General features: G+C 44.9%; 1 protein-coding gene and 1 long non-coding RNA gene across 4 annotated transcripts; one reads left to right on the top strand and one right to left on the bottom strand.

Moving 5' to 3' along the window:
• Positions 1 to 6,449: 6,449 nt before the first annotated feature.
• LOC149329554 (uncharacterized) lies at positions 6,450 to 25,483 on the top strand. 3 transcript variants are annotated; one of them, XM_089560295.1, is made up of 3 exons: positions 6,460 to 6,805; positions 12,766 to 12,843; positions 24,265 to 24,392. In XM_089560295.1, exons 1-2 carry the CDS (start codon positions 6,518 to 6,520, stop codon positions 12,769 to 12,771), a joined length of 294 nt encoding a protein of 97 aa, XP_089416421.1. In that variant the 5' UTR covers positions 6,460 to 6,517; the 3' UTR covers positions 12,772 to 12,843; positions 24,265 to 24,392. The 3 variants fall into 3 exon arrangements, 2 of the variants coding, with proteins under 2 accessions (XP_089416420.1, XP_089416421.1); XM_089560294.1 differs by lacking the exon at positions 12,766 to 12,843 and having other exon boundaries at positions 6,450 to 6,805; positions 24,265 to 25,483; XR_016285579.1 differs by lacking the exons at positions 6,460 to 6,805; positions 24,265 to 24,392 and adding an exon at positions 6,828 to 7,237 and having other exon boundaries at positions 12,766 to 16,137.
• Positions 9,961 to 21,978, bottom strand: LOC149329555 (uncharacterized). The gene is made up of 3 exons (XR_016285580.1): positions 20,658 to 21,978; positions 19,476 to 19,549; positions 9,961 to 10,108 (listed from the first exon to the last, which is right to left on the bottom strand). It is a non-coding gene; the product is annotated as an uncharacterized LOC149329555 (long non-coding RNA).
• Positions 25,484 to 26,756: the final 1,273 nt, after the last annotated feature.

The following is a 26,756-nucleotide window of genomic DNA, read 5'->3' as shown; positions in this document are numbered from 1 at the left end:
GCTATGATTTCCGCACCATACCCTCCGCCTCAGCCTTCAAAAGCATCGCACGCTGTGTGGGGCTTAGATCGCTGAATGCAAGCCGCAGTTCTTTGCGAGAACTTCACTGCCGGAATCGGAACGAGATCCATTGTAACGCTGGCGCAAACGTAAACGAAGCTGGGACGGGTTAGAGAGGCCTTCAACTTCCGGCCGGCAGTACTTTTCATTTCAGCTGCTGCTAGGCGGGAACGCAGCGCTCGCCGCTAGCAATCACGTAGTCCTCGTTTCCATTACCACCGTTTTACGTCACTCTTGTCCTATTATGTCATCAGAGAGTCCAGAGTTTGAATCGTAACGTCGGGAAATGTTTCTTAAATTCTAATGCAAATTTCTTAACAGTACATTGACCTTTCGCTCCCGGACAAGGGGCAACAAAGCCAGAAAATGCCCAACTTTCAGATTTTACTAAAAAAAAAAATGATAGGGTTATACACGTCGATAATGTTATACAAGTCGATAGTGTTATACACGCCGGTATAACGACGTGCCGGCGTGTGCCATCTGCGTTTTGAATGAGCAACTTTGCGCTTTGAAAGTGTAGATCGGCTGCTCCGATAGTCAGTTCATCGAACTTAGAATCTCTTGTTTTCATCTCCATGTTTCACTTGACTCTATCGCCCTTCATTTGGGGCTTTTAATTTGCATGAAGTCCACGGCACGTGGATGCCGGGGAAAGATGCAATTCACCTGTGCACTACCCCATGATGAATGAAACATCCCCGACAGATTTTCCATCATGGATAACTGATTTAACTATGGTTTATAGACAGGAAGGTAAGGCAGAGATCCTCCTGAAGGCAAGTAAACAAATCCGATTGAATTAAAACCGCCCAACCAACAACCGCCAGGCGAAGCCAGGGCCGGATTAAGAAAAAAGGGGGGCCCTCGGCTAATGCACATGTGGGCCCCTCTCCCTTTCCCTCAACTGACCCCCCGCTACACTACTGGAATATATCACATGTTTCATTGTAATTCCATCTAATTAAAAGAACGAAGTGCGATCAATGGGATTCATGCAACAGTAACGCATTAGCATTAGCTTTACAGGGCACAAAACACAACGCGACTCTTGGAACGCGCGACACGTGTCCGTCTGTGGCCGAGCGCCGAAACGCCACGGAATAGCCACGTGGGCCGACGGGGAAGTTGCGGGGCTGCATTGCAGCACGCTGCGCGCGCCGCCTACTCTCCTCTTTCAGTGACGCTGTGCAGAAGCCGTCAGACGGATTTTTGTTCGCAGCACTGTTCTGATGCTGACACATTAAAGAAACGCAGGCTGAGCTAGCTGACTACAGTTGAGCTGAGTGCTCCGGTAGCGGCTAGGAAGTAGAAACACTCGTTCATTAGTGCCCCGAGAGGGTATTATTAAAAAGTTATTAAAATTAATTTTATTACGCGATGAACGTTTACTACTGCCCTCATGGGACGCATTTGAATAGCAGAATTTAAGTCCTGAATCAGTGGTGATCGTGCTCGGCGCTGAGCCGAGTACCCGGGTTCAAAATCAGCCACACGGTGGCCGCGTTTCGATGAAGCCGAAATGCAAAAAGGCGCCCGTGGGCTGTGCGATTTCAGAGCACGTTAAAGATCCCCAGGTGGTCGAAATTGTTCCGGAGACCTTCACTGCGGCGCCTTTTTTTCTTTTTGCTGCCGCGGTGGCTCAGTGGTTATGGTGCTCGGCTGCTAAGCCGAAAGATGCGGGTTCGATCCCGGACACGGCGGTCGAATTTCGATGGAGGCGAAATTCTAGAGGCGCGTGTACTGTGCGATGTCAGTGCACGTTAAAGAACCCCAGGTGGTTGAAATTTCCGGAGCCCTTCACAAAGCCGTCCCTCATAGCCTGAGTTGCTTTCGGACGTTAAACCCCATAAACCAATAAACCAACGACACCTCTTTCTCGCCTTTCATTCATACCTTCCTCCCTCCCCTCAAGACACGGTTGAGGTGTCCACCTAGAAGTGAGGCAGTTACTGCACCTTTTATTTCCTCAAAAATTAAAATTTCACCTGGCTCTACAAATACAATCCCAAGAAAAAAGAACGAACAAAATAAATTGCCGCGGCGGTCGCACTTCGCAGGAGGCGAAATGCTAGAGGCCCGTGCACTATGCGATATCTGTGTACTTTAAAGAACTCGAGGTGGTTGAAATTATCCAGAGCCTTTCACTACGGCGTCCCGCATAGCCGGACTTCATATGGGACGTTAAAGCCTATATATAACCTAAACATAAAATCATAAGCGAGTGTTTCGCTTTCCTAGTGGCCGCCGGAGCACGAAGTGAAACTGTGGGATTGCAAGAAGCTAGCACAGCCTGATTTGTTTTTCAATTTGGTAACGCTAAAGAAGAAAACCCGGTGTTTATAAAAAAAATTGGCTGGGGCTTAGTTAAGGTTAAGCCTGGATATCTCGAAGTGAAAAGCTGCGGTGATGCTTATGGTTTAGCTGGTGGTTATGCTTTATGATCACTACTGTATCGGTAGTATCACACTCTTCTCCTTTCATGTTGAATGTTCCATGTTCAAACGATGACGCATAGCGCGCGGCAGCGTGCGCCTGTTCTATGGGCAAGCGTGCCTTGTATACCCCTCCTTTCAAATGCGCACTGCGCAAGGCCGCGGCGAAAGGTCAAACGGTGGCGAGGAGGCGAAGCGGCGGCGCACACGCGCAGTAGCCTGCGCCGTGCGTGACGTCACTCGTGCTCGACATACGCCGGCTCACGCGAAGCGCGGTGTTGACTAGCGTAGTGAAGCTTTTCGCTTTAAAAATACTGAGGACCAAACGTCGTATCTGTGTGAAATTCGAACTCGAACAATCCACCCTCGTATCTGGGAGACGCATTCTACTCTGCGCCTTTATTTTCTGAACAGTTTGTATATGATAATCGCACAAGTAGACGCCGCTTAAAATTCTGCGGCGAATTCTGATTTCATTGCATTTCATTTATTTTTTCCCTTAAAGGCCCGAGGGCATTGCATAAGGGGGGGAGCAAACTCAAGATTTGTACCAGCGAAGGCAAGAACACTTTTTGCCTACCCTGCTCTAATCATACTTGTGACATTAAAGCGTTGCATTTCCTTACATTTGTAAGTCATGCAGAGGGCGCAAAGCAAGTATTTTTTACATCTAGCACTGCAGTGCATATTAGCGGATATAAGTGTTGTTTTAAAAATTAATTAGAGGGTTTTAAATGGATTATGACAGCAGTTCCAGCAGAATGCTTGGCGGCGAGGCGGGACTCCGACCTCTCCGCTCTGTGGAAACGGATGTTATGCCGACGCTAAGCTTCTCAAACACACTACACCTTCAGATTCCACTGGACGGGGGATTGAGGAAACCAAAAAAACCGTTCCGCAATCCGTAAGCAAATCCATATATCGCTTCGTAAGAAAGGGGGCCCCCTCCGGGGAGGCGGGGGATTCCAGTTTTTGCAGCTCGACAAGCTCTCCCCAACTGATTCGGCTAAACGAAGTTACATAAGGTGGGGGCCCATCCCCTCGTTCTGGTTTTCTCGCTTCATACGTGTCGCTCAAAGTTCCATTGCCCGCGGTCCCATATACTAAGCATGTTAGAATAAATGGGCCCCTTCTCCTGCTGTCGGAGGTGAGGCCCTGGGCTCCAGCCCCCTTAGACCCCCCCTTAATCCAGCGCTGGGCGAAGCAGAGGTCGTAGGCACACATGTGGAAGCCGAAGAACTGCTACACGAAAAAAACTAACAGAAAGCACACAACCACTTATGTAACACAAATAAAACACGGAAATATTGTATAGAGTTTGGAAAACCACGCCATGACAGATATAATTAGGTAGTGCGGTAAAGCATACAGAGGTCCACGAGTTTAGTAAATTAACATTTAAAATCCCTCCCGATTTAAATGAATGTGCGAAAACATCATCATCATCACCATTATCAGCCTGACTACGCCCACTGCAGGGCAAAGGCCTCTCCCGTGTCTCTCCAATTAACCCTTTCCTTCACCAGTTGTAGCCACCGTATTCCCGCAAATTTCTTGATCTCATCCGCCCACCTAACTTTCTGCCGCCCCCTGCTACGCTTGCCTTCTCTTGGAATCCGCTCCGTTACCCTTAAGGACCAGCGGTTACCGTGCCTTTGCATTGCATGCTCTGCCCAAGCCCACTTCTACCTCTTGATTTCAACTAGGACATCATTAACGCGCATTTGTTCTCTCACCCACTCCGCCCTCTTCCGATCTCTTAACGTTACACCTATCATTTTTCTTTCCATAGCTCGGTGCTTTGTCCTTAACTTAAGCTGAACCCTCTTTGCTAGCCTCCACGTTTTGTGCCCCATAGTTGAGTACCGGTAAGATACAGCTGTTGTATACTTTTGTCTTGGGGGATATTGGTAAACTGCCATTCATGATCTTAGTGAACCTGCCATATGTCCTCCATTCCATTCTTATTCATCTAGTTATTTCCCACTCATGATCCGGACCAGCTGTCACTGCCTGCCCTAAAAAAACATAATCTCTTACTACTTCCAACCACTGGCTACCGATTGCAAACTGTGTGGCTGCCTAGCGACCCGCCCTGTGTGCTATAATTCACTTCAGACCTAACGACCATTACGTGATGTCAGCATTGAAGAAGGTTGCCTTCGCGCGTGAATTAGCGACAGTGGCCTTCTCGGCTCCTGCCGAAGCCATCACGCCGAAACGTTGCTTGTGGAGGTCCTCGCCTTTTCCCTGCCGGGAAAAACGGCAGGAAGGACGCGCCAGAGGCAATTGTCAGCATTTGTTGGGAGTTGTGTTTGCAGCTGAGTGAAAATCACCTTACCCGGCAATCAGTTACAACACGGTCGCACTGCTCTTGAAAACGATATCGGTTCAGCGGGGCGGCGAGCTGGTTAAAAGGGGTACTCTGTCAAAAATATACGGCCCAAGGAGTTTTCTTCTAAGTAGTGTAGCCTATTTAACTGTACTAAGCTTGGGAGGCTTGATGACTTGAATTCCTTCCGCCTTCGTGAGATTAGGGTCCGTGAGTATGCAAGAGGAGCCGAGCTGCAGGGCTCAGAAGCAGAAGGCTTGGGCTGTATACTTTTGACAAAGACTGTATGTTCTATTTCGCCTGGTAGTGTGCTTTAAAAAAATGTCTTCCTTTATGCAAAGTGGACCTTCTGGACTTTGGCTTTGTTGTGACGTCACGATGTGACGTCACTGGGTATGGTATGACGTCAGGGGTCATTCTAAATGTCACGCGTGGCTACCTGCCACCGCTGCGTAACGAGTCGACTTGGTAGCCCATCTCTCCCCCTGGTATGACGTCAGAGGTCATTCTAAAGGTCAAACGTGGCTACGGGCCGCCGCTACGCGAAAGGCCGTTCATAAGCGTAGTATTGCTTTCGCAATAAAAACTGCTGCCAGTATAAGCGAAAGTGCCCATGTAGGGCCACCGGTGAAGCCACCCGCGTAATCTCAAGGCACATAAAGCTTTCTCTCTCTTTTTCCTCTCTTGGTGCTCGACTTATTCAGGGAGAAATGCTCCGGAAATGGCGCTCTGACTCGACTATGTGTAGACGAAAGCACCTCGTCTAACGGCGCTCTTTGACCAAAGATGCTCTTGAGCCATAAAATCATCATCATCATCATTTAAGTAAGCGAAATATCAATTAGATCATTGCAGTGCGAAGTGTGTGAAAGCTTAGGTAGGCCAACTGAACAGTTTACACACGCCCGCAACATCATAATGTGTCGGTGACGAGGTACAGAAATTTCTCACCTGAAATATTTAGCTCTCCGCACTGATAACACTGTATCGCAGCTTGCCCCGGACAAATTTGATTTTGACATCAGTTTAACACGGAACAGAAGAAGTGGTTGCAAAGCTTTTTTTTCTGAAATATCAGCAGAATGACGGAAGGATTTTTGGGTCTTAAAGTCCTAAACCAAGGCTAGAGATTTTTGAGCTGTGCCTTTGATGTAGGGCACTGTAACAAACCGATCATAACACTAGTTTTTCAACACAAACCGGGGTAGTTTTGCAAGGAAAATTTTAGCTTTCGCTGGCGTCGAAACTCCAGCACGGACGGGATGCAACCCGCGAATCTCGAACGCGCGCACCTCGGCGGCTATGTTGTAACCGTGAAATACTACTATTGAGTGTTACAATGCCATAGCCACTCAGCGGCTGCAGCAATTCACACCGAGTATCCTCATGTTGTAATGTGTGGCAATATTTCATTTCGTCCATTGGGCAGCGGACAGAAATTTATTACTCGCTTGAGGCCTTCCGAAAGAAAGCCGCCTGAGGTACAGCTACGTATAGAGGAGGTTGTGAATGCAGCTGGAGAGATAACGACAGAAAAACGGGCGCAGCAGGCGATAAGTTCCGCGAGAGGCAGCGGACGCCGCTCTGATAGTCGCCCTGACGACAAAACGAAATAGATAACAGCCCGCACGGAGGGGGCGGAAAAATGCACTTTTTCAGGCCGCGGGGCAGCGAGCGCACGTGAAGAGGGATGCCTCCTGCAGCTACCCAATATACCCTGGTTGGCTTCGGCCCGGACCTCGACTGGAGACCTCTGAGTTTCGTCAAGACCATTCCGTCGAACAGGGTGTGCAGTGCTTGCGGGCTGGTGCGCAAGAGGACCGCGTTGCTGTCCTGCATGCACGTGCTGTGCGACTCGTGCTACGAGCAATGCGCCCAGGAAGACATGCACGTCTGTCCGCTGGACGGCCACGAGTGGCACGACGAAGACGACGTGGACTGGAAGGACTTTTCTCTAGATCAGCTGCTGAGGCGAGAGGTTAGTCACTCAACTTCCACCTCCCCCTCTAATTTCTTTTAAAGCTAAAAACTATGCTCCTTTCACCCTTAGCCTGAAGCTCAACTGGGTCTTTGATTTGACCTCTAATGTCGAAAATCGCGTGCGGCCGGGGCCTCGATCTTCTTCTTCATCGTCGCCATAGCTGCGCACTTGGCAGTCACGTCCACCGCTGCGCAGGCTGCTTGCTCTGCCGCTCCTTCTCGCCTGTGGCCGCACGTGATGAGTCACCTGACTCGCTCTTGCGCTTGGCGGTCACGTCCGCCGCTGCCCCGACCATCGCTCTGGACGCTTGATCTTGCACTTGTGGCACGTGGTTTGCGCTCGCTGAAGTCTTGAAAAAATAAAGGTGAACCAAAGCTGGACAGTGTATAACCATGCTCAGGAGCTCTCGATCAGTTTATGCTGGCTGAGGTGAGTTGCGCCACAGCCACTTTTTGTCTTGAGCTGTCGATAACCTTTATTTGTTCCAGAAAAAAGCCTTCCAATATCTACAAAAGAAATCCGAATGCAACACGCGGAACATGAAATGGACTTACGGGACCAGTCGCTCTGATTGCTTAACAAAAAGTCGCACTCCTTTGTACTAGAGCTGTATTCCGGTATACCATTGTAGCCCGTTGCTTCGTATGTTATTTTCTTGGCCCATGTGCTGCGCTTTGAATTGCCCGAGTAACCGCCTTAGTTAGCCATTACCGTGCATTGAATTGAAACCAGCCCCGGACAGGAGGGTTTGCCGGATCATTCAAATGCGTACACTGCGGAATGTTTTAAGTCTACCCTAACCTTAATACAGCCCGCAGCAAGAAAGCGCCTGGAAATCTTCGCCACGAAGACAATCGTCGTGGTCTTTAATTAGGGATAGTTATGCCCCAAGTTGATTGTTTGTTTTGACTTCCACTTGAAACAATCTAATTTTTTGCTCTGTTTGCCAACTTTGCCTACTTTATATTCTTCCTGCAAGCTCTGTTTCTCGTTCAATGCGTTGGTCTTTTTTTTATCGTCTTTATTGTTTGTGAGGAAAGCATGTTTCGAAGAAAAGAAATCCTGCCACATCATGCAATAAGTCAGCGGTGATAAGCGTTCTTAATCTCATCCGCCAACCTGACTTTCTGCCGCCCCCTTGCTACGCTTGCATTCTGTTGGAATCCACTCCGTTATCCTTAAGGACCAGCGGTTATCTTGCCTTCGCATTACATGCCCTGCCTAAGCCCATTCTTTCCACTCGATTTCGACTAGGATGTCATTGACCCGCGTTTGAGGGTTGATGACTTCCAAATGAATGGTGGTTAATAAGAGAAGTTTGCGTTGATGCAGCGGCCGCAGCTTGCACAGGACAGGGGTTAATTGGAGAGACATGGGAGAGGTCTTTGCCCTGCAGTGGGCGCTGTCAGGCTGATGATGGTAATCATTCGGAGTCTTGTAAGCTTTCACTCTCCGATGACGACGACACTAGTAGTGATGGGGGTTACGGGTGCGTGTGGGAAGAACCAGGAAGATGAGGCTGCCTAAAGCAAAAGCTGATAAGACGCTGATGAACTAACTGTCCGACAGTGCCTGATACCGTTAGAAATGGCTCTCTGACCTTCCTATGGAAATGTGTGCACGAATGCTGCTCTTATTTCCCGCATATTTTAAATGCTGGATAAGCAGGATAGACTAAAGAAGCCGCCCTATGGAGCCGCATAGATGACTTAGATGTCTGGAAGCTTTTAAGGAAAGGACACGTATTTCTGCATTATTGAAGGATCTCTTAGGCATGGACCGAGTTCCCTCTTAATACTCTCGCATTCTTTCTGGCTCTCCGGATGTGTGAGTAATCAAGACTGTGCGAAAAAAAAATATTTGGCAGTTAAAGGTGATCATCGTGCGTAGTGTTTTATCGTATGTCATGGTATTTTGTACTGCGCCTAAAGAGAAAAAAAAAGCCATTGTTAATAAACCTTCTTACCCGCGAAGGTCCGAGAGGTACGCAAGTAGCGCAGGTAATGGGCCGAATATTACTGGCGAAGGTCGGTCATACAATGGGCCAGAATGAAACCATCTGTTTCCAACGTTGGGCCGGTTGATTATGCCGCTTGGGTGTAGTGTTATGCTGTGCCTTAACTGACTGTCAAAGCTCGCTAATCTGAACAACTGTAATGCTAGATGAGGCAAAATAAACCGTGGACAACAAGCTCTGTCAGTCAGGTGCGCTCATCACTCAAAGGAAAGACCTCTATTTCTGCTTTTTCGCGAAGAAGAGAGGCTTCAGTTTTTTCCATCTTTTTGCTGTCGTGGTCCACCGTAATACGGTACTGTATGCAGTAGAGTGCACCTTTTTTTGTTATGAATTCAGTGTGACAAGCTAAGCGTGTCATCGCAACTATCGCAAGCACAGGTCTTGTCATTGAATAGTTAGTTCTCTTTCAAGAGCAGCTGCCATTGCAGCTGAACGATTTCCCCAACGTTGGAATTTGCTTCGGTCCCAAGCGAAGGCACACAAACTGAACACAACTAGCCGCGATATTTTTGCTTACAATTTAAAACTAGCATCTATCGCCGAGTTGCTCAATCAGGTAACATTCTTTATTGCATTAAAAGGTTAAAATCATTTCCTTTCTTTTTTCATGCATCGTATTCCGTGACCATGCAACACGTAATACATATAGCATGCAGAGTGAATGTCAGTTTGTTATTCGGCACACTAGCATACAAGCCGCTGTTTTTCATGGTGTATTCTTCATTAGGAACTTACGTCTGGTGTTTCAGTACGGTAGTAGGCTTATGTAAAATAAATTACAATCAGGAATTCCTTCCCTATTGGAAAAAAAGGCAATGATGTAAATATTGGAAACCAACACTGGAAACCTTGGTGGATTATGGTAATGGAAAATGCGTTGGAATGACTGGGCATGTTGGAATGCTGGGCATGTTGGAATGACTGGGCATGTTGGAATGACTGGGCAAGTTGGAATGACTGGGCATGTTGGAATAACTGGGCATGTTGGAATGACTGGGCAGGTTGGAATGACTGGGCATGTTGGAATGACTGGTAATGTTGGAATGACTGGGCATGTTGGAATGACTGGGAGATGTTGGGGCAGGGGCCATGCAGCAATGTTATGTCTGTCGCAATGAGACAGCAAATTTCAAAATAGATGAAGCTCCTACAGCCAGTTTTATTTTGTGTTCATGCTCCTCTTGCTCTTCTTTAGCCACTTGTCAATGCAGCTGGGCCCCATGAAACAGCCTTGTTGATGTACCACCGGTGCATGAGGGCTTGGGAAAACTGGGCGATGCACTCTGCAGAAAAGATTGAAATGAAAGAATTAGGATCCACAAGTTTTTATTCTTGCCAGTATTAGAGTGCTAAAAAAGTAAACTCCGTATTGTGGCCACAGGAATAAAGTGAGCCTAAATCAAGAACCACTGAAGCTATTCGCACTCAAAAAGAAAAATAATTTGAGGTTCTTATTCAATATATCATATGCTCGTCATTAAGTACCATCATCAGCAGCATAACTAGCACCACTGCAAGACAAAGGCCTCTCCTATATCCCTAAACATAAGCCTGACGTGTGCCATAATGAGCAAAATAAAAAAGCCATCGTTTTTTGTCCTCTGAAGGCTTTTAGTGGGGTATTAATAAGAGGGACAATATAAAGGTAACATCAGAAGGGTGACTGCAGTAGCACAGCTGAGATGTCGCAGACGATACACTACGAAAAGAGGCATACAATCCATTGATACATCAGTTGCAAAAAATAAAAACAGCAGCAAAGAAAAGGTAAAACAAACCAGTGTCAATGCTCCAAGCGATATCACTTATTTCCATAATTTTGAGGGACCACATGCAATGAAAATGTGGTGAGGTAGAGTCACAAGCGAAGGCCATTCTATTCTCGATTTAATTATTACTAACTCTATGCAGCTGAATGCTTTTTCTGGTGTTTTATCTTGTTGTGTTAGTGACCATCTTCCTGTGTTTGCTTGCATTGAGAACGCTAGTACAATAGGAAGTAAGTCCACATCAATCACATACCAAGCTATTACAGAATCATCATTGAAATCCTTTAGGGATGCGCTCATGAAAGTATATTGGAGTAAGATAGCTGAACTTCATGATGCAAATGTTGCCTATAATACGTTTGTCGATTGCTTTAAACAGATATATCACGACTGCTTTCCTCTTGTAACACGCGTGAAAAGTCGCAGAATCCGCAAGCCATGGGTAACGCCAGAGCTTCGCGGAGAAATACAAATGAAAGACAAGCTGTACAGAAAATTTTTGAGCAGCCGGAAGGTTGAGGACCTTGCGGTATTTAAGAAATATAGGAACAAATTGACTAAAAAACTGCGGTCTACACGAACAGCCTATCACGTGTCACTTCTAGATGTTAAGAATGTTCGAAATGGTGTACTATGGTCGAGATTAAATACACTTCTGCAGCGGGACAGTTCACGCACTGCATTAACAAAATTAAATATTGATGGAAAGGAAGTTTCTGGCGTCGAACTGGCTAATGTATTCAATACTTTTTTAACGAGCTTGGCTACCCGTGCTATAACACGTGCTGCCGGATCTGACGCTTGCAAATATGTTCGAATTCAGAATGATGAAACAATTTTTCTGCAACCAGTCACGGTAGACGAAGTAGTGTCGGTGATAACAAATCTTAACAATAGCAGTAGCTGTGACATTGATGATATCCAAATACGGCCAGTCAAGCATGTAGTTGACATAATTGCTCCCATACTTGCTCACATCTTTAACATCTGTTTAGAAACTGCAGTTTTTACGGAAAAAATGCAATTAGCAAAAGTTGTTGTTCTTTACAAAAAAGGAGATCGCAACGCCCTCGCCAACTACAGACCAATCTCTATTTTGCCAGTGTTTTCGAAAGCATTTGAGAAAATGCTGCATCTAAGAATGTCAAATTTCATCCATAAATTTAACTTGCTAACACCATTTCCGTTTGGCTTCTGCAAAAGCAAATCCACTGAACTTGCATTACTCCAACAAAAGGAATATATAATAAAGCAACTTGAAAACAAATCTATTGTCATTGGTGTATTTGTGGACTTCTCAAAGGCTTTTGACCTGGTAAATCATAAAATCTTACTAAATAAATTACACTACTATGGTATCCGAGAAAAAGCGCTCTCATTGTTAAGTTCTTATTTGTCGTTTAGACAGCAAGTGGTGTACATAAATGGTATACAGTCTGAACCGAAGCCGCTCTTCTACGGTGTCCCCCAAGGCAGTACGCTAGGGCCTCTACTCTTCAATATTTACCGAAACGATATTGTCAACATTAGCGATAATACAAAGTTTTCCATCTATGCAGACGATACGAGCGTATTTTTTTCGGGTGAAAATGTTCATGAACTTATCAAACAATGTAATGCCACAATGCCTCTTGAGGTCTGGTCTGCAGTTAACCTGATGCAAATAAATGAGAGTAAGACCAAAGCTGTCATATTTAGGCCGAAAAATAAAGTTATCCCACTGCACGAGAATATTATATTAAACTCGCGGGCTGTAGAAATTGTTGAGCAGTTTAAATGCCTTGGGGTCATATTTTCTGCCAGTATGTCATGGGATTATCATGTCAATTATATCTTGAAAAAAATAGCTCAAATCACTGGTGTTATAGGCCGTCTAAAATACATACTTCCCACAAAAACTAAGATGCTGGTATAAAATTCAATATTCAACTCGCATTTAAACTATTGCCAGTTGGTGTGGGGCACTACAACATTCACTAACCTTGAACGTATTCATTTAATGCAAAAAAGATATCTCCGAAATGCATATAATTTACCGTTCCGACATCCCAGTGCAGCTTTCTTTTGTCATTCCAGAGTTATTAAAGCACATAATCTTTATAAATATCGCCTCAGTGTTACTTTTAAAACAGAAATCAAGAAGAATGTAACAAATCTTAAAAATTTTGCAGAACTAAGGAAAAAAGAATCAGTCTATCCAACAAGACGTGGCGAAGAATGGACAGTGCCAACACCTCGACTAAATCTTGGTAGGGAATGCCTTCAGTACACACTTCCATCTCTTCTAAATAGGTATATCCACATTAACCTCGATTTGTTTTCTTTTTCACGTCATGAACTACATAATTTGTTTTTGCATAACATTGTTTAAGTTTCATTATGTATACATATTGCTGTTTCGTGTATTCTCCGGTGCTTCCTTGATGTGCTTGTTTTTTAAAATTGTATAAACTCTTGTGTTGCCTCCCTGTCAATAATAAGGATTGTAGACTCGTCAAGCTGCCCAAGGGCAGCTTTTTTCTACGATTCCTCCATCTGTAGTGCTAGATGGGAAATAAACTTTGATTTGATTTATTCTTCAATGGGAACAGGAAAAATTTCTTGATTTAGTTGTGATGGCATCCTGGTCTGAAGCGGGGCAGCAACATTTAACATTAAGTTGTGGAAAAGTATTGTAGAGTATATGGAACACACCTAAACGAGCGTTTCCCCTTTTATGCAGTGATGTCTGGTGGTCAAATGAGATGACTGATTACACATATGCTGTACCAAGTGTCGCTGTTGGATTAAAGGGAGTTGGTGGCGTAGCATCAAACAGTTTGGTGCAAAATTGAAAGAGCTAGGGAATACTTCAGTTTGGAATCAATAAAATTTTTATGCATAAACTGCGCAGCATGGCAAGAGCACACAGATCATGACATCTCCTGATAAACCCGAGTGCCCTTGTGGTGCCAGCAGCATGTATCGTGACATGCTCCAAGTATGTGGGGCTGCATCTGGTTAAGGTTTCTCCATACCATTAACCCTAGAGGTGGGAAAGGAGGTCAATACGTTGTGACAAAACAATGCAGACAAGACAAGGACAACGAAGGAATAAATATGATGGCATGAGTGCTGACTATCGCCAATGTGTATTGGAAACCACGTCAAAATATATACACTGTGGCCTAAAAAAAACAACGAACAAAGGGCACCTTGTGTCAACCACATTGCATGAGTGTAAAACAAAACAAAAACTGACAAAGAAGCATTTAAGAGCATGAACTCTTCCTTAGGAAGCGTAAAGAAGGTGTGCTAACACAGTGATTACGGTTTTTTTTTAAATTTCAGTGGCCTCGATTATCTCACGCACAAACTTTTCTGTGTCTGTCAGGCAAAATGCAGAACATGAATTCCGGTTCACAGCGTTTAGGATCTGGCAAACAATTGCAATTGCGACAGTGAATCATCAAAGTTCTCCCGCAAGCTTTGTTCACATCGTCGTGGTGGTCTTTTAAACCTCTCAGTGACACACTTGCCTGTTTTCCCACTGTAAACATAGCCGCATTTCAAGGCGTTCGAACACACTATGTCTTCTGTGCAGTGCACGAAGAGACTCTGATGGATAATCTCGGTTGACTACAGGTACTGAAACTTCATAGGGTTAGAAAAACAATATCGACGCCAACTCGACTGCCTATTTAACCGGTGCGACCAATTGTGGATGTAGAGAAAGGTACGTACAAACTTCCTTTTGGGAGTTACAGTCTCGACGGGGGCACAAAAAGAATGTTTCAACTTCTGCTTAAAGCAATCGGCTAAAGACACTGACAAAGGTTCTAAATATCCAGTAAAGGACAAACGGCATATGAGCTGGGCAAAACTGGATGTCATGGCAATCAAACAGGATTTCATTAAGGAATTTTTGAAGCAAAGGTTAGTGACACCTCTTGACCAGCTTAGACTGAACCGAAGAAAATGGTAAAAGTAGCTTGTTTTCCCTTGGCTCGTAAGCCCAACAAGTGTAACCACCCAAGATTGAGATCCAATAAATGTGATGACATATTATCCTCTATAATTTCAGTGGTGATTCAAAGTGGACTGAGGCTTTGACTGAACTCCTCTCTCACCTTAGACAATGCTTCGTCAGGATTGGAGATCCTGCAATAAGCCACGTAACAGCGGCGCTAATAGTTTTTTTTGCAAAAACAAGCTATTCTGAAATGTAATAAAGGTGGACTGAAGGTATGAGCTTAAAAGTGCGACAAAATTATTCACCAAAACGCCTGAGACGTTTGGAATGCCACTGCTCCATTTAGGTTAATGAATTCTTCAACACATTATTGATCCTGATTGAGGGATGGCGTAATATAAATCCTTGATGTCAACATAGCACCCCATGAAACTGGTGCGAGAGTTATTGTGTAGAAACTGCGTTACTTTCTCTGCAGATCTTACACGAGAGGAGTCATCAATGCTCAGCAACTTAATTTTATGTCGCAAAGAGAAGGCGATTTGTTTCTGACAGGTTCCATTCTCTTAAACTACAACCCTCAAGGAGCAGTCACCTTTATGGGTCTTTGCGGTAAAGAAGATAGCTGGACAATTTTTCTTACTGAAGTTGATGGCATTAGCCTGATGGTTAAACTCTAGATTGTTAATGTTTCTTGGCACTGGACTTTGCTTTTAACAAATCAGATAGTAAGTGGCACTCAAATTCAGAATACACTGCATCTGTGGCCTTGGACTGACAGGCGCCTTTCGATACGACCACAAAACCACCGTTTATCAGCAGTTGAAAGCAAGAGGGCCCACCCTCTTAAATACGACACAGTTCGGCCTGTGGGCAAGTTCCTAAAGAGGGTTCAAACCGTGACACTGCATCAAAACATCCCGAAGCACACCTGTCACACTCAGGTCTGTGCGTGGAAAAGGCAACTCGTCAAACCATGGCAAGCATCTCCACAATAGTTCTCTTCGGAGGAACGGAAAATTTTGGTCCATAAGCACTTCAAGGACCAGACGAGGCAGCGACTCCAAGCTGAAGGTGTGCACCTTGTTGTCAAACTCTTGTGCCTGAAAACAAGCCAGGGAGTGGCTGGTTGACGGTGTCACGCACCGTTGACCAGGTGAAAGCCATCTGGAATGCCACTTTGCAGCCACTTTGCGCTCACTAGCCCGGAGCAGAGAAGCCAAGGCACGAGTGTCTGAAAACAAGGTGCACAATGTCGACACTGAGTTGCTGCCTCGTCTGCTGCTTGAAGCATATACGGGCCAAAATTTGCCATTGTTCCTTCGAAGAGGACTATTCTGGAGCTGTTTGCCATACTTTGACGTCTTGCCTTCCTGTGCCTGGACCTGAGCGTGACAGGTGTGTTTCAGGGGGCGTTGGTTGATGGGGTGTCGTGGTTTGAACCATGCCAGAAACTTGCCCGCAGGCTGAACTGTAACGGGTTTAAGACGGTGGGCCCTATCGCATTCAACTGCTGATAAAGAAGGTGGTTTTGTGGTCATGTCTAAAGGCGTGTTTCTGTCCAAGGCAACGGAGGCAGTTAATTCTGAGTTCAAGTGTCACACAACAGCTGATTTGTTAATAGCAATGTCCAGAGCCAAGAAACTATGTAATAATCTAAAGTTGAACCATCTGGCTAATGTATCAACTTCAGCAAGAAACTAGCAGAGGTGCCAATGAGAGGTCAAAAGACCACCGTTACGATGTGAACAAAGCTAGCAGGGGGAATCTGATGTTTCATTGTCGCGACTGCGATCGTTTGCCACATCCTTTATGCTGTGAGGCGTAATTTCTTGTGCTGCATTGTGATAGACAGACACAGAAAAGTTTGTGCATGAGATGATCGAGGCCACTGAAATTGTAGAAAAAACGCAATCAATGTGTTAACACACCTTCTTTATCGCTCCCTAAGAAAGAGTTCATGCTCTTAAATGCTTCATATTCAACTTTCGTTTTGTTTTTGACAGATCCAAAGTGAATGTTACAAGGCACCCTTTCTTCATTCTTTTTTTAGGCCACAGTGTATATATTTTGATGTGCTTTCCAATAAACCTTCTTGAAAGTCAGCACTCGCACCGTCGCATTCCTTCCTCATCTTTCTCTTCTTTGCGCTGTTTTGACATAATGAATTACAAACAAGCCCATTCATCCGTCTTGCAAAAGTCAATACAGTCAGAGTAGCTGAGATAGTTGGGGCATCCTTCAGAATAATGCAGTCATAAAGACAAGGTTGGGACATAAAGACAAAGACTGTTATTGAATGGCTAATATTAATGTACTTTAGTAATGTGCTTGGTTTGGTTTATGGGGGTTTAACATCCCAAAGTGACTCAGGATGAGGGACGCCTTATGATTTTGCATATTGATATGCTGGGCTTCATAAGAGAAGAAGTACAAGTTTTTTAAGGCCAGCCGTAGAACAGGAAGCAATGAATCTACACTAATATCAAAGAATGAAGGCTCAAGCATGAGAGTGTAGCTAAAAGGTTATAATGACAAACATGAAAAGCTTTGGAGAAATTCAAGTCGATGACACTTGCCTAAAATAAAGAATCTAAATTTGGGTGAAAATCTGTTGTGAATTCAAAAAGTTGGATTGCACATTAGTAAAGAGAATGGGAGCCGTGATGAGTGGTATAGAAATATTAGTTTGAATTATGGTGGCAAGTAATATGCGGACTCATTTCGTGCTCTAACAGTTCATGCAAAATGCACATCAATAAAATAGGAGAACAGTTTGGGGATCAGAACGGTTTCCAGCCTTAATTATTGACAGGTCAGCTTCAGGTTGTCAGGGATAGAACCAAGAGGTTTGGATTGGCTAACAATTATTGGTAAAATCTGTCTTCAGATATCCTCAGTAGTTTAAAGTATGTCAGAAGGCTTCTCACACAGCCCTCAGGTACTCGAAAGCTTGTGCTTATCAATGACTTTCGAGACATGATGAGAAGCAATGGTTAATGCAGTGAAATGGGTAACAAATAACTGATTTTTCTGAAGAAAGTGCCCATGGAATATGCTGTCAAACAAATTCCCAAGGATCCTTCAATTAAGCCCAAAATGACAGTTTATGGGTAGCCACTTTGTTATAACCATCACATACAAAAAAAGACACCAGAAGCCCTCCTTATTCACTGAAAACAAGGGAGAATTATGAGACATCATTCCGGCACACAAAATCACACGGATGAAGAGAGTAGACTCCATGGACACCATATTTCAACTGAGGTTTATTCCACAACACAGGCTTTTTATGTGCAAAGGGGTACTAGTGATCCCTGGGGCTGAAAAGTATTTCCGCCACCAGATAACAATTATTCAGGATGGCAAAAACCAAAACACAAAAAAACATAGGGGTAAAGGTATCTTGCCACTCATATTAAACACATCGGCACGCCTATGCATCACCTACCTGGCTGACCCAACAAACATATTTGCCTCCAGATAATCTATTTCTTTTTCTGGAGCGCTGCAGAAGGGCTGCTGACGTAATTCTCTTTTTCAACAGAGATACAAAAGGCTTAAAAAATTTCCCAGCCCTTTCAAGTGCTAAACTTGCACAAGGCATGTGTTTCTTTCAAAAACGCCTTGCATGCTCGCTTGTGCGAGCAAAGGCGAATGTGCTCAGCTAAATGACCTCTGCCACTTAATGAATCAGCTGTCCTGCAATGTTCAAGCAAGCGTTCATTGATGCAAGCCTCGTCTGTCTAATGTAATGTTTGCCACAGGCAAGGAGGATGCTGTACACCATGTCAACCTCATGTTTAACGAGGGGTTTGGTGTGCTTAGTTTTGTAGGCAGGCTTTTTCGTAACGTCATTTATCAGGTGGCACATGCATCCCAGCTTTCCCAAGCTGAAAATACGACATGTACATCGTGTTTGTCACTGGCCTTCTTGAGGCGGTGTGACACCTGATGGCAATAGGGCACAATGACAGGTCACTGTTGCGAATGTGCGTTGTCTTCCGGCTTGCGCTGCCCAGCACACTTCATCTCTCGAACCTGGCTTTCTACCACTAAGGCTACAATTTCTCCTGTGAAAACTGCCTGCTCCAGTCTCCTTACTTGCGCATTGATGCTGTCACAGAGTCGTGACAGCGTCAATGCCGAAGTAAGGCGACTGGAGCAGGCAGGCAGAAAAAGAAATAGATTATCTCAACGCAAATGTGTGTTGGGTCAGCCAGGTAGGCAATGTTTAGTCACGCCAATGCATTCAACTTGAGTGACAAGCTAACCTTACGCCTATGTTTTTGTTTTTGCAACATTGAATAATTGTTACCTGGTCAAGGAAACACTTTTCAGCCACAGGGGTCACTAGTACCACTTTGCATGTAAAAAGCTCATGTTGTGAAATCAACCTCAGTTGAAGTATGGGGTCTATGGAGTCTACTCTCTTCGTTCATGTGTTTTTGTACACTGGAATGATGTCTCATAATTCTACCCAGAACCAATTAGCTCAGCTCTCCATGCTTAGCAAAAACAAGGCAGCAGTAATGAAACCAGTTCTCATGTGTGCACTTTTTCTTTTACATCTGTGACCTGCGATGAGTGGCATAAAAACACATATTTAAGTTAACACACATGCATCATAATGTTAATATTCGTAGTCAAATAGTATCACATAATGCAGCCAAGAACATGCAGACATTTCGCACTTCATGCATAGAATGCAACGGTTAAAAGACGAGCAATATTGAATGTAAAACTTCAAATGGCCTGCAACCGGCCCATTCTGACAGCCAACTAATATTACTCATATAAACATGTAAACATATCAGGCCAGAGCAATCCAAACTGCTCCAAGCAGTAGCATTAAGGAAAAGAGCAATGAAAGTAAGAGAACATTTCATGGCAACCACAAGAACAAAGCACAATGCAGTAACAACTTACAACACAGCTTTTGACTTCATCTGGTGGCCACAAAATCCATGCCATTGACTCGGACTGGAAGACAGATGTGCCACCTGCAGATACCAATTTTCCATTATCACTATGACAGGAGTACAAAAACAAGCATGCGAACTCGGTCCAACAGTGAATATCACATGAATGTAAAAAGATCACGAAAAATATACTTGCCCAAGTATACGCAAATATACTTGCCCAAGTATACGCCTCAATACAAAGGAAAACTACCCTGTTTAAAATGCATCAGTTCCCCTAGCACTAGTAAAGGAATCTTGCTATGAGCAAAACAAATCTGCGTTCGAAAGCGTAGATAAACATCGTAATAACTGAGACAATTATTGCGTCACTTGTTTTCCTCAGAAACCAATTTTCAAACAGCAGAGTGATCGAAATGCAAGATCCTATACTCTGGGTAGCCAGAAACGCTATCGGTATCATAAAAAAAAAAAACCTTCACATACTCATTTAAAAATTAGATCCTGACGGCCGGAAATTAACTTTCGTTGGTAACTGCAACCTGAGACAGTGCTTTCTTTATAGTGGGGTTTGAATTCAGATGCGGAAAATGGGCACTGATCGTATTGGAGGGTTCCGGATTAATTTAGACCACCTAGAATTTCTTAACGTGAGCTGACATCGCACAGCACAGGGGCATTCTTTTTTTCATTTCACCTAAATCGAAATGCGGCTACTGCCATCAGGATCGACCCCACGACCTAAGGTTCAACAGTCTAGGGCCAAGCAAAAACCGCGGCGAATAAAAAGTGTTTCAATCCCCCTCAAAGTGCTAACGCTATCTTGAAAGACAATCATACATTTTACGCACAGCCAAAGTGCCGGTCCTTGAAACGTGCGCGGTGGTGTGAACAAGCATGGGCAGAAACGCGTAGAACGAGGCATATACGAGGACAAATCTGTGCTCAACAAGAAACAAAACGCGCAAACATGCGCATACCAAAATCATGCAAAGCTAGCGCACGCACGGTCGCATCCCCTTCGCCAAAACAAGTACCGACAGCGACAATTCTTGGCAGAGCAACTCACCGCGGCGACAACAAAAGCGCCTTAAACGCTTTTTATAGCATTGAACACGAATACTGCAGCAGTACGACAGGTCACCGTTCCAGCATTATATGCTTCGGATAATGCACGAGTACTGCTTACCTTTTCAGATGATTGCGTAGTCGTGCAGAACGCTGTTTGCCTTCGTGTCACGGGCACTACACCAACCAGTGAGATTTCAGCACGAGTGCTACGTAGCCGGCACTCTCTACCACGTAGTCACACAGAAGAAAATATTCCGGGCCTTATTTGGAACATTTCCACCGCGACACTGCCCGCGCGTCTTTGTGCCTGGACACCCATCCTGGACTACACAAAGAAGCGCACAGACTGAAAAGTTAGAGAGACCAGAAAAATGACACTTTGCCTCGAATAGGCTACGTCGACAGCACTGCGCGATTGTGCACCCTTGAGCAAGAAGAAACACACGCAAACCACAACACAGTTCACGACGGCTCACAATCCAAGTAGCGAATTGTAGCAAGCGCCGAAGCGCGATGCACGCGACGCAGCACCCGAACCGCCATGAGGGTTATACAGAAAAACAGCTACCGGCAGCCACCTGGCGGTGACAACCAGTTTTTGTTTCGGTTTCGTTGTGAAAAAGCTTGTATCCTACTTTTTATTTTATTTTTGGTATTTTTATTGGGTATTCAGCCGTATCGGCATCCACAGAAATTGCAGCGATTGCGAGCAATTACCACTGGTAGAAACGCGCGAATTAACGACCTGTTGCTTGCGCTGCGGTTGAAAAATGCCTGAGTTCTCACGGCAGTATGGCTTGCTGCTTTGCTCATTCACGAAATTACATGCCGATTTCTGTTTGTATGGGGAAGTTTTTTTTTATATTGATGGGAGATCAGCAAGGCTAACAAAATACCCAACGTAGCAGTCGTAGAGAGTAGGTTGTCGTAAAAACATGGTGACGCTGTTTGATCGGCAGCACGACGTGAGAGGCGGCAGCGTTGAAACGCGCGTCGAGAGAACAACCTCCACGGTATATGCTTTCTTGAGACTACAGTGAAGGTGTGCATTTTTTATAGTGGAGTTCTCTCATCCAACGTGAAAACCAAATCAATTCTTAGTATGAAATATGCTGTGTAATTTATATCCTCATATTGTATTTATATATATCTGCATTTCTATTTTGAAAAACAGTGTTGTACTGGTAATTGTGTACCGAGGTGCATGTATAAGAGTGCAGCCTTGTCGAAATATTCTGTGTATATATTTGTATTCGTAACCCTTCTACAAAGAAGCTGTGTGGCCAGCTATGTGGTTAACAATTTGTTAATTGAATTAGTATATGTCTTGAAATGCACGCTCAATAAAATTTTCTGAATGAAATTGAGTGTTCAGATTCAGGCATGCAGGGCTCTGCAAACCTGCAATTTATTATTTTGTGAACAATGAAGTTAAACTTTTTCTCAAATATTTTGCTAATGATAATCTAAGCCCAAGTATATAAGTCGTTACTTTTTAAAAAAATTTTCTGAAACTGTCAAGTCAACAAATGCACGTGTAAAAAAAGAGAAATTTGTCTTGCAGTTTTTATTCTAACAGCATAAAGTGCCAAGTGTACAGTCTTTGTCAAAAGTAACCAGGCTGCATGGGTTGCTTCTAGCTTGTATAGAGGAGCCCTTGTGTTATTCCTAAGGATCAAAACGTGTTGGAAGGTAATAAGACCCTCAGCCCTTACCTTTAGCTACCATTCCAGCTTCAGGGAAGCTGTGAGGGATCCGCTGTACGAGCTAGAAGCAAACCATGCAGCCTGGTTACTTTTGACAAAGACTGTACGTTTGATGGATTTGACCCACTGAGATTGTTAGTGCATTGATGAGTTTCATTTTGTCAACCATATAGGCACATGCATATGCAGTATCTGCTGCCCAGCATCGGCCATTCAAATACAGCCATGGTTTGTGCCATGCCAAACAAGTAGGTACAGTCGTGGGTAAAAAAGATTAGCACACATGACGGAACACCAGAGCGCCGGAATGACAACGCCTGGCACTGCGGGTGGCGGAGAGGCTGATAACGGGAGTGCCGGGCCGTTCCCATTCTACAGTATTAAGGGGGTCTGCCACGGACAGTAAAATTACTGCGGACTGCCACGGACAGCAAATTAGCGGACTGCCACGGACAGCAAAACTGCTGACTAAAAGCAGCGCTATCATCTATTGTTCCCGCGAGTTCCTTTTGACAAACCATCGCGGACATAAAAAAACAGTAATAAAAAGAAGCCATCTGTGCTCATGATAACCGAGCCAAAATAAATTCCGCAAGCACAGTCACGTAGGGTTGGCACTTCAACGCTCGGGCGGTGCACGCTTGATAAAGCTTACTTCCTGCCGCCCCCCCCCCCCCCCCCCCCCTAGGCTGCAAACATGGAAACGGCCCGTTAGGCAGTTCTGCCTACCGCAGCGCCGCGTGGTGAGATTTACGAATTCTGATCGCCAGTGATCTGTGCTAATATTGTTTGCTCGCGACTGTACACATCCATAGGCTCCCACCGTGGTTTCCACATAGTCCAGTGTTGCCTGCCAGGCCCACCGAGATAATCACGATGGATACCACCAAGCCCATCCCGTCCCACCGTGTTCACTGAAGTGTCCAGCGTGGTTTCCATTCAGCCCAATATTGTTTACTGAAAGTGCCAGTGCAGCCACCACAATTTCCACTCAATCCAGGGTGGCCCAAAGTCGCCATTAGTGCATCCAACATCTCTCCCATTCGCTCCAACAGCACCCAGCGTGGAAACCAACACTTCCAATCAGCCCACCGTTTTCTCCAACATGGAAACCAACACTTCCATTCGGCCCACCGTTTTCTCCAACATGACTTTTGCTGGAATTTTCAACAGGGTTCATGCGGTAGGAATCTATCGTTGCGTTTCTCTGACTGCAGTTTCAAAAGACGAAGCTGTTTTACTGTGTTGTCGTCTCCGTCTACCATCATTTCAACATTTGCTAGCATTATTAAGTGGAGAGAACGATATCGTATGATCCTACCTTGCCTGAACGTGGCCAGATATGCAGCATATGCGCGCAATTAAACATGGGTGCTGCCGCCGCGGTGGCTCAGTGGCTATGGTGCTCGGCTGCTGGCCCGAAAGACGCGGGTTCGATCCCGGCCGCGGCGGCTAGAATTTCTTTGGAGGAGAAATTCTAGAGGCCCGTGTACTGTGCGATGTCAGTGCACGTTAAGAAACCCAGGTGGTCGAAATTTCCGGAGCCCTCCACTACGGCGTCTCTCATAGCCTTAGTCGCTTTGGGACGTTAAACCCCATAAACCAAACCAAACCAAACCAAACATGGGTGCTGTTGAGTGTCGTTCTCTGCTGCTGCTTACTGCGATGTACGTCTGTACGTACGCAGGCGGTCCAAAATGAGGGCAAATGGGGAGAACTAAAATCGAGACAACTGGTACAGGAAGGTATAAATATAACACATTTATTTTAATTCACATATCAGTCAGAGTGAGGTTAGCGCAGAAGTGAAAATGGAGCAGTGTCTTTGCACTTTATGTGTTGCAGGTACGAAGTTGCAGATTTTGAAGAACAAATCTGTATAGCACCCTACTACCCTGTGCTCAACCAAATGCTGACGTGAATTCACAGCAGGAATTAACTTAAAAACAAAAATAAAAAAAATCAATAGTTTTTGAGGCAACAGTGATTTCAATGGATATACTCTTGTTCGCTTTGCAGGTCAAGTGCTGGAATGCAGAACGGGGTTGCCAGCATGTGGCGGCTGCTTCCATGATCGCCCACCATTTCCAGCGGGAATGTGTGCACCATTCTACTCGCTGCCCCAAGTGTTCGATCGAAGTCCTCTGCAGCGAAGTGTGCGCCCACCTCAGATCGGGAACTTGGGGCTCGATGACCAACGCCTCGTTGGAAACCCAAAGCAACTGCGTCGTCAAGGATGGAAATGCGTCTTTTGCTACTTTCAGCCAAGCATTTCAAAAGCAGGCGGATGAAATCAAGGGCTATCTCCACAGAATCACTGCTGATAATAGCACACACGGTGACAGGTTGAATGAAATGTCTCATGATATGAACACAATCAAAGAAGCTTTGAGGCAAAAAGTGGCAGCCAGAGTACGGAATTCTGAGAACTTGAAGGAAACCTTGCGTGAGCTCTTAGCGTCAAACGCGGGAATGAAAGAATGTTTGACAACACGTAGCGACGCCGTAAATATTATTTCCGCAGAGGTGAACCGATTAGAAAAAGTACTGAAAGATCAGTTGGGTAATATGAGAACGGAAACTGCAGGAAGCATTTCCCAAATCACAGCTGCCCTGGATCAAGCCAGAACAGAAGGGAGGAAGAATGGTCAGAAGACGCTGGAGCTCATCACCAAAGTGCATACACTCGCTCAGCTGCAAGCAACTCGGTGCGAGTTTTTTGTAAAAGGTGTGAAATCCCTCGAAGAGAAAGCGCTGAAGGAAGGCCGTGCTTGGTATTACAACGAGAGAGTGTACTTGCGTGGTTACTGCATGTCACCCGGCCTATACTTCCGTAATAGAGGCGGCTCGGTTACTGTGCGTATTTGCTTAGCGGTGTACAAAGGCGACCTGGACGACGCTGTTCTGTGGCCATTCGAGCAAAGAATCAAGCTGAGCGTCGTGCACCCGAAGGGAGGCGCCGAACGTCAGGTCGAGGATAAAACATGGCGTTCTGATAAGTGTTTCCAAAAGCCCGAACCTTCGAGGGATTGTGGCTGTGCTTTAGACGCTTCCTTTGTCCTAGCGGACCTCCTGAATGACGGCTTTGTTGAAGACGACAAGCTTCAAGTCAAGTGGGAGCTCCTGCCTTGAGTTTCTCTTGAAACGGCACAGGGACAAGGATTTTGAAGAAAGCTTCGAGACCACTACGATATGTAGCATTTCTTTTAAAATAAATTCGCAGTTTGAATGCCAGTTACTAAGGTTTGCATTCGATGTCATTGCTGTTTTTTACTTCCTGACAGTACTTTTAAGCGTCTTATAATCTCAAATGCCACTCGCAATATTTGTTTGGAAATGGAAGCCTTAACTATTTCTCATACCCAGTGTCAGAGCCATAGTTCTATATGTTATATATCTGGGAACAGTGTTGTCGGTAACGCGTTACAAGGAACGGCGTCACCGGTAAAGCGTTACTTTTTTAGCAACTTAGTAACGTGCTCGTTACCATTTCGGACCTGTAACGGCTAACGTACTTACGTTAACATTTTACGGTGGCGTGAGGTGTCACGCTACTAGTTACTTTTTATTTCAATTGTATTCCTCCACTTCTCTTTCAGAAAAATAAATGCCGCATATAATGTTGCAAATAAACTAAATCAACAGGTTCTTTGTATTGTGTCGACTCACATGCATGCCAGAAAACACCTGCCCTTGACGACGCAGTCAACTAAAAAAAAAAGCGCGAGCAAGCATTCACACACGTCTTCATCCCCAAAGAACGCACACACAGAGCTCTCTAAAGAGTGGGCGCATGCCTTGCGACCAATGGACCATCTGCAGAAACCTGTAAGTCAGTTTCTCCGTAATCTTGTTTGCCAACCAAAAGGTCTCTTTCACAGGCGACACTCTCGCATTCTTTGTGGAAGCAGCTCCCTCTTCTGAGTAAACTCAGGAATGTCGCCAATTTACTTCAAGATGGCCCTAAGAGAGCCGTCGAAAGAGTACAATGGTATAGCACAGAAAAGGGGATCGCATTCAACCGGCTGTAGCCCCGAAGTCGAGAAAAAAGAAGGAAATGGGCCTTTGTTCCTGTGGCGGCAGTAGTGAGCTACCTCATACTAAACTTTCTAAAAAATTTCTGCTCAACAACACCGTCGCTCCAACTCCCCCCCCCCCCATAGTCATACCCCCCCTCCCTCCTCTTTCTCCCCTAGCAGAACAAGGAACAACCCACTCCCCACTAACAACACCCCTAAGAAGCGAGGCAAGCTGTCCAATGACAGCTCTGAAATGCAGCTGTTGTATAAATTCAGTAGCAAGTTGTAACTATTAGAAAGTTGTCGTTGTTTATCAACATTGTTTTGAAAATAAATTTTGCTTATTTCTATCTCCAACTGCGGCTACGTTTCTGTTTATTGAGTTCCTAAGCGAGCGAGGCTGGCCTTATACACCTTGACACAAACATTCGCACTTTTGCGATAATTATGCAGGTTGAAGTGAAAAAAAAATTATGTATGTGCACAAATATA

The sequence above is a fragment of the Amblyomma mixtum genome, chromosome 9 (genome assembly GCF_055824585.1).
Source record: "Amblyomma mixtum isolate Tamu chromosome 9, ASM5582458v1, whole genome shotgun sequence".
NCBI lineage: Eukaryota > Metazoa > Arthropoda > Arachnida > Ixodida > Ixodidae > Amblyomma > Amblyomma mixtum.
Note: the sequence above shows the minus strand (reverse complement) of the source record. Positions and strands in the feature narration are given on the sequence as shown.

Excerpts from the sequence above, each read along its gene's own strand:
- LOC149329554 (XM_089560294.1), top strand. The coding sequence starts at position 6,518 with ATGCCTCCTGCAGCTACCCAATATACCCTGGTTGGCTTCGGCCCGGAC. Across the intron at positions 6,806-24,264 it reads ATCAGCTGCTGAGGCGAGAG|GTCAAGTGCTGGAATGCAGA; the intron begins GTTAGTCACTCA and ends TTCGCTTTGCAG.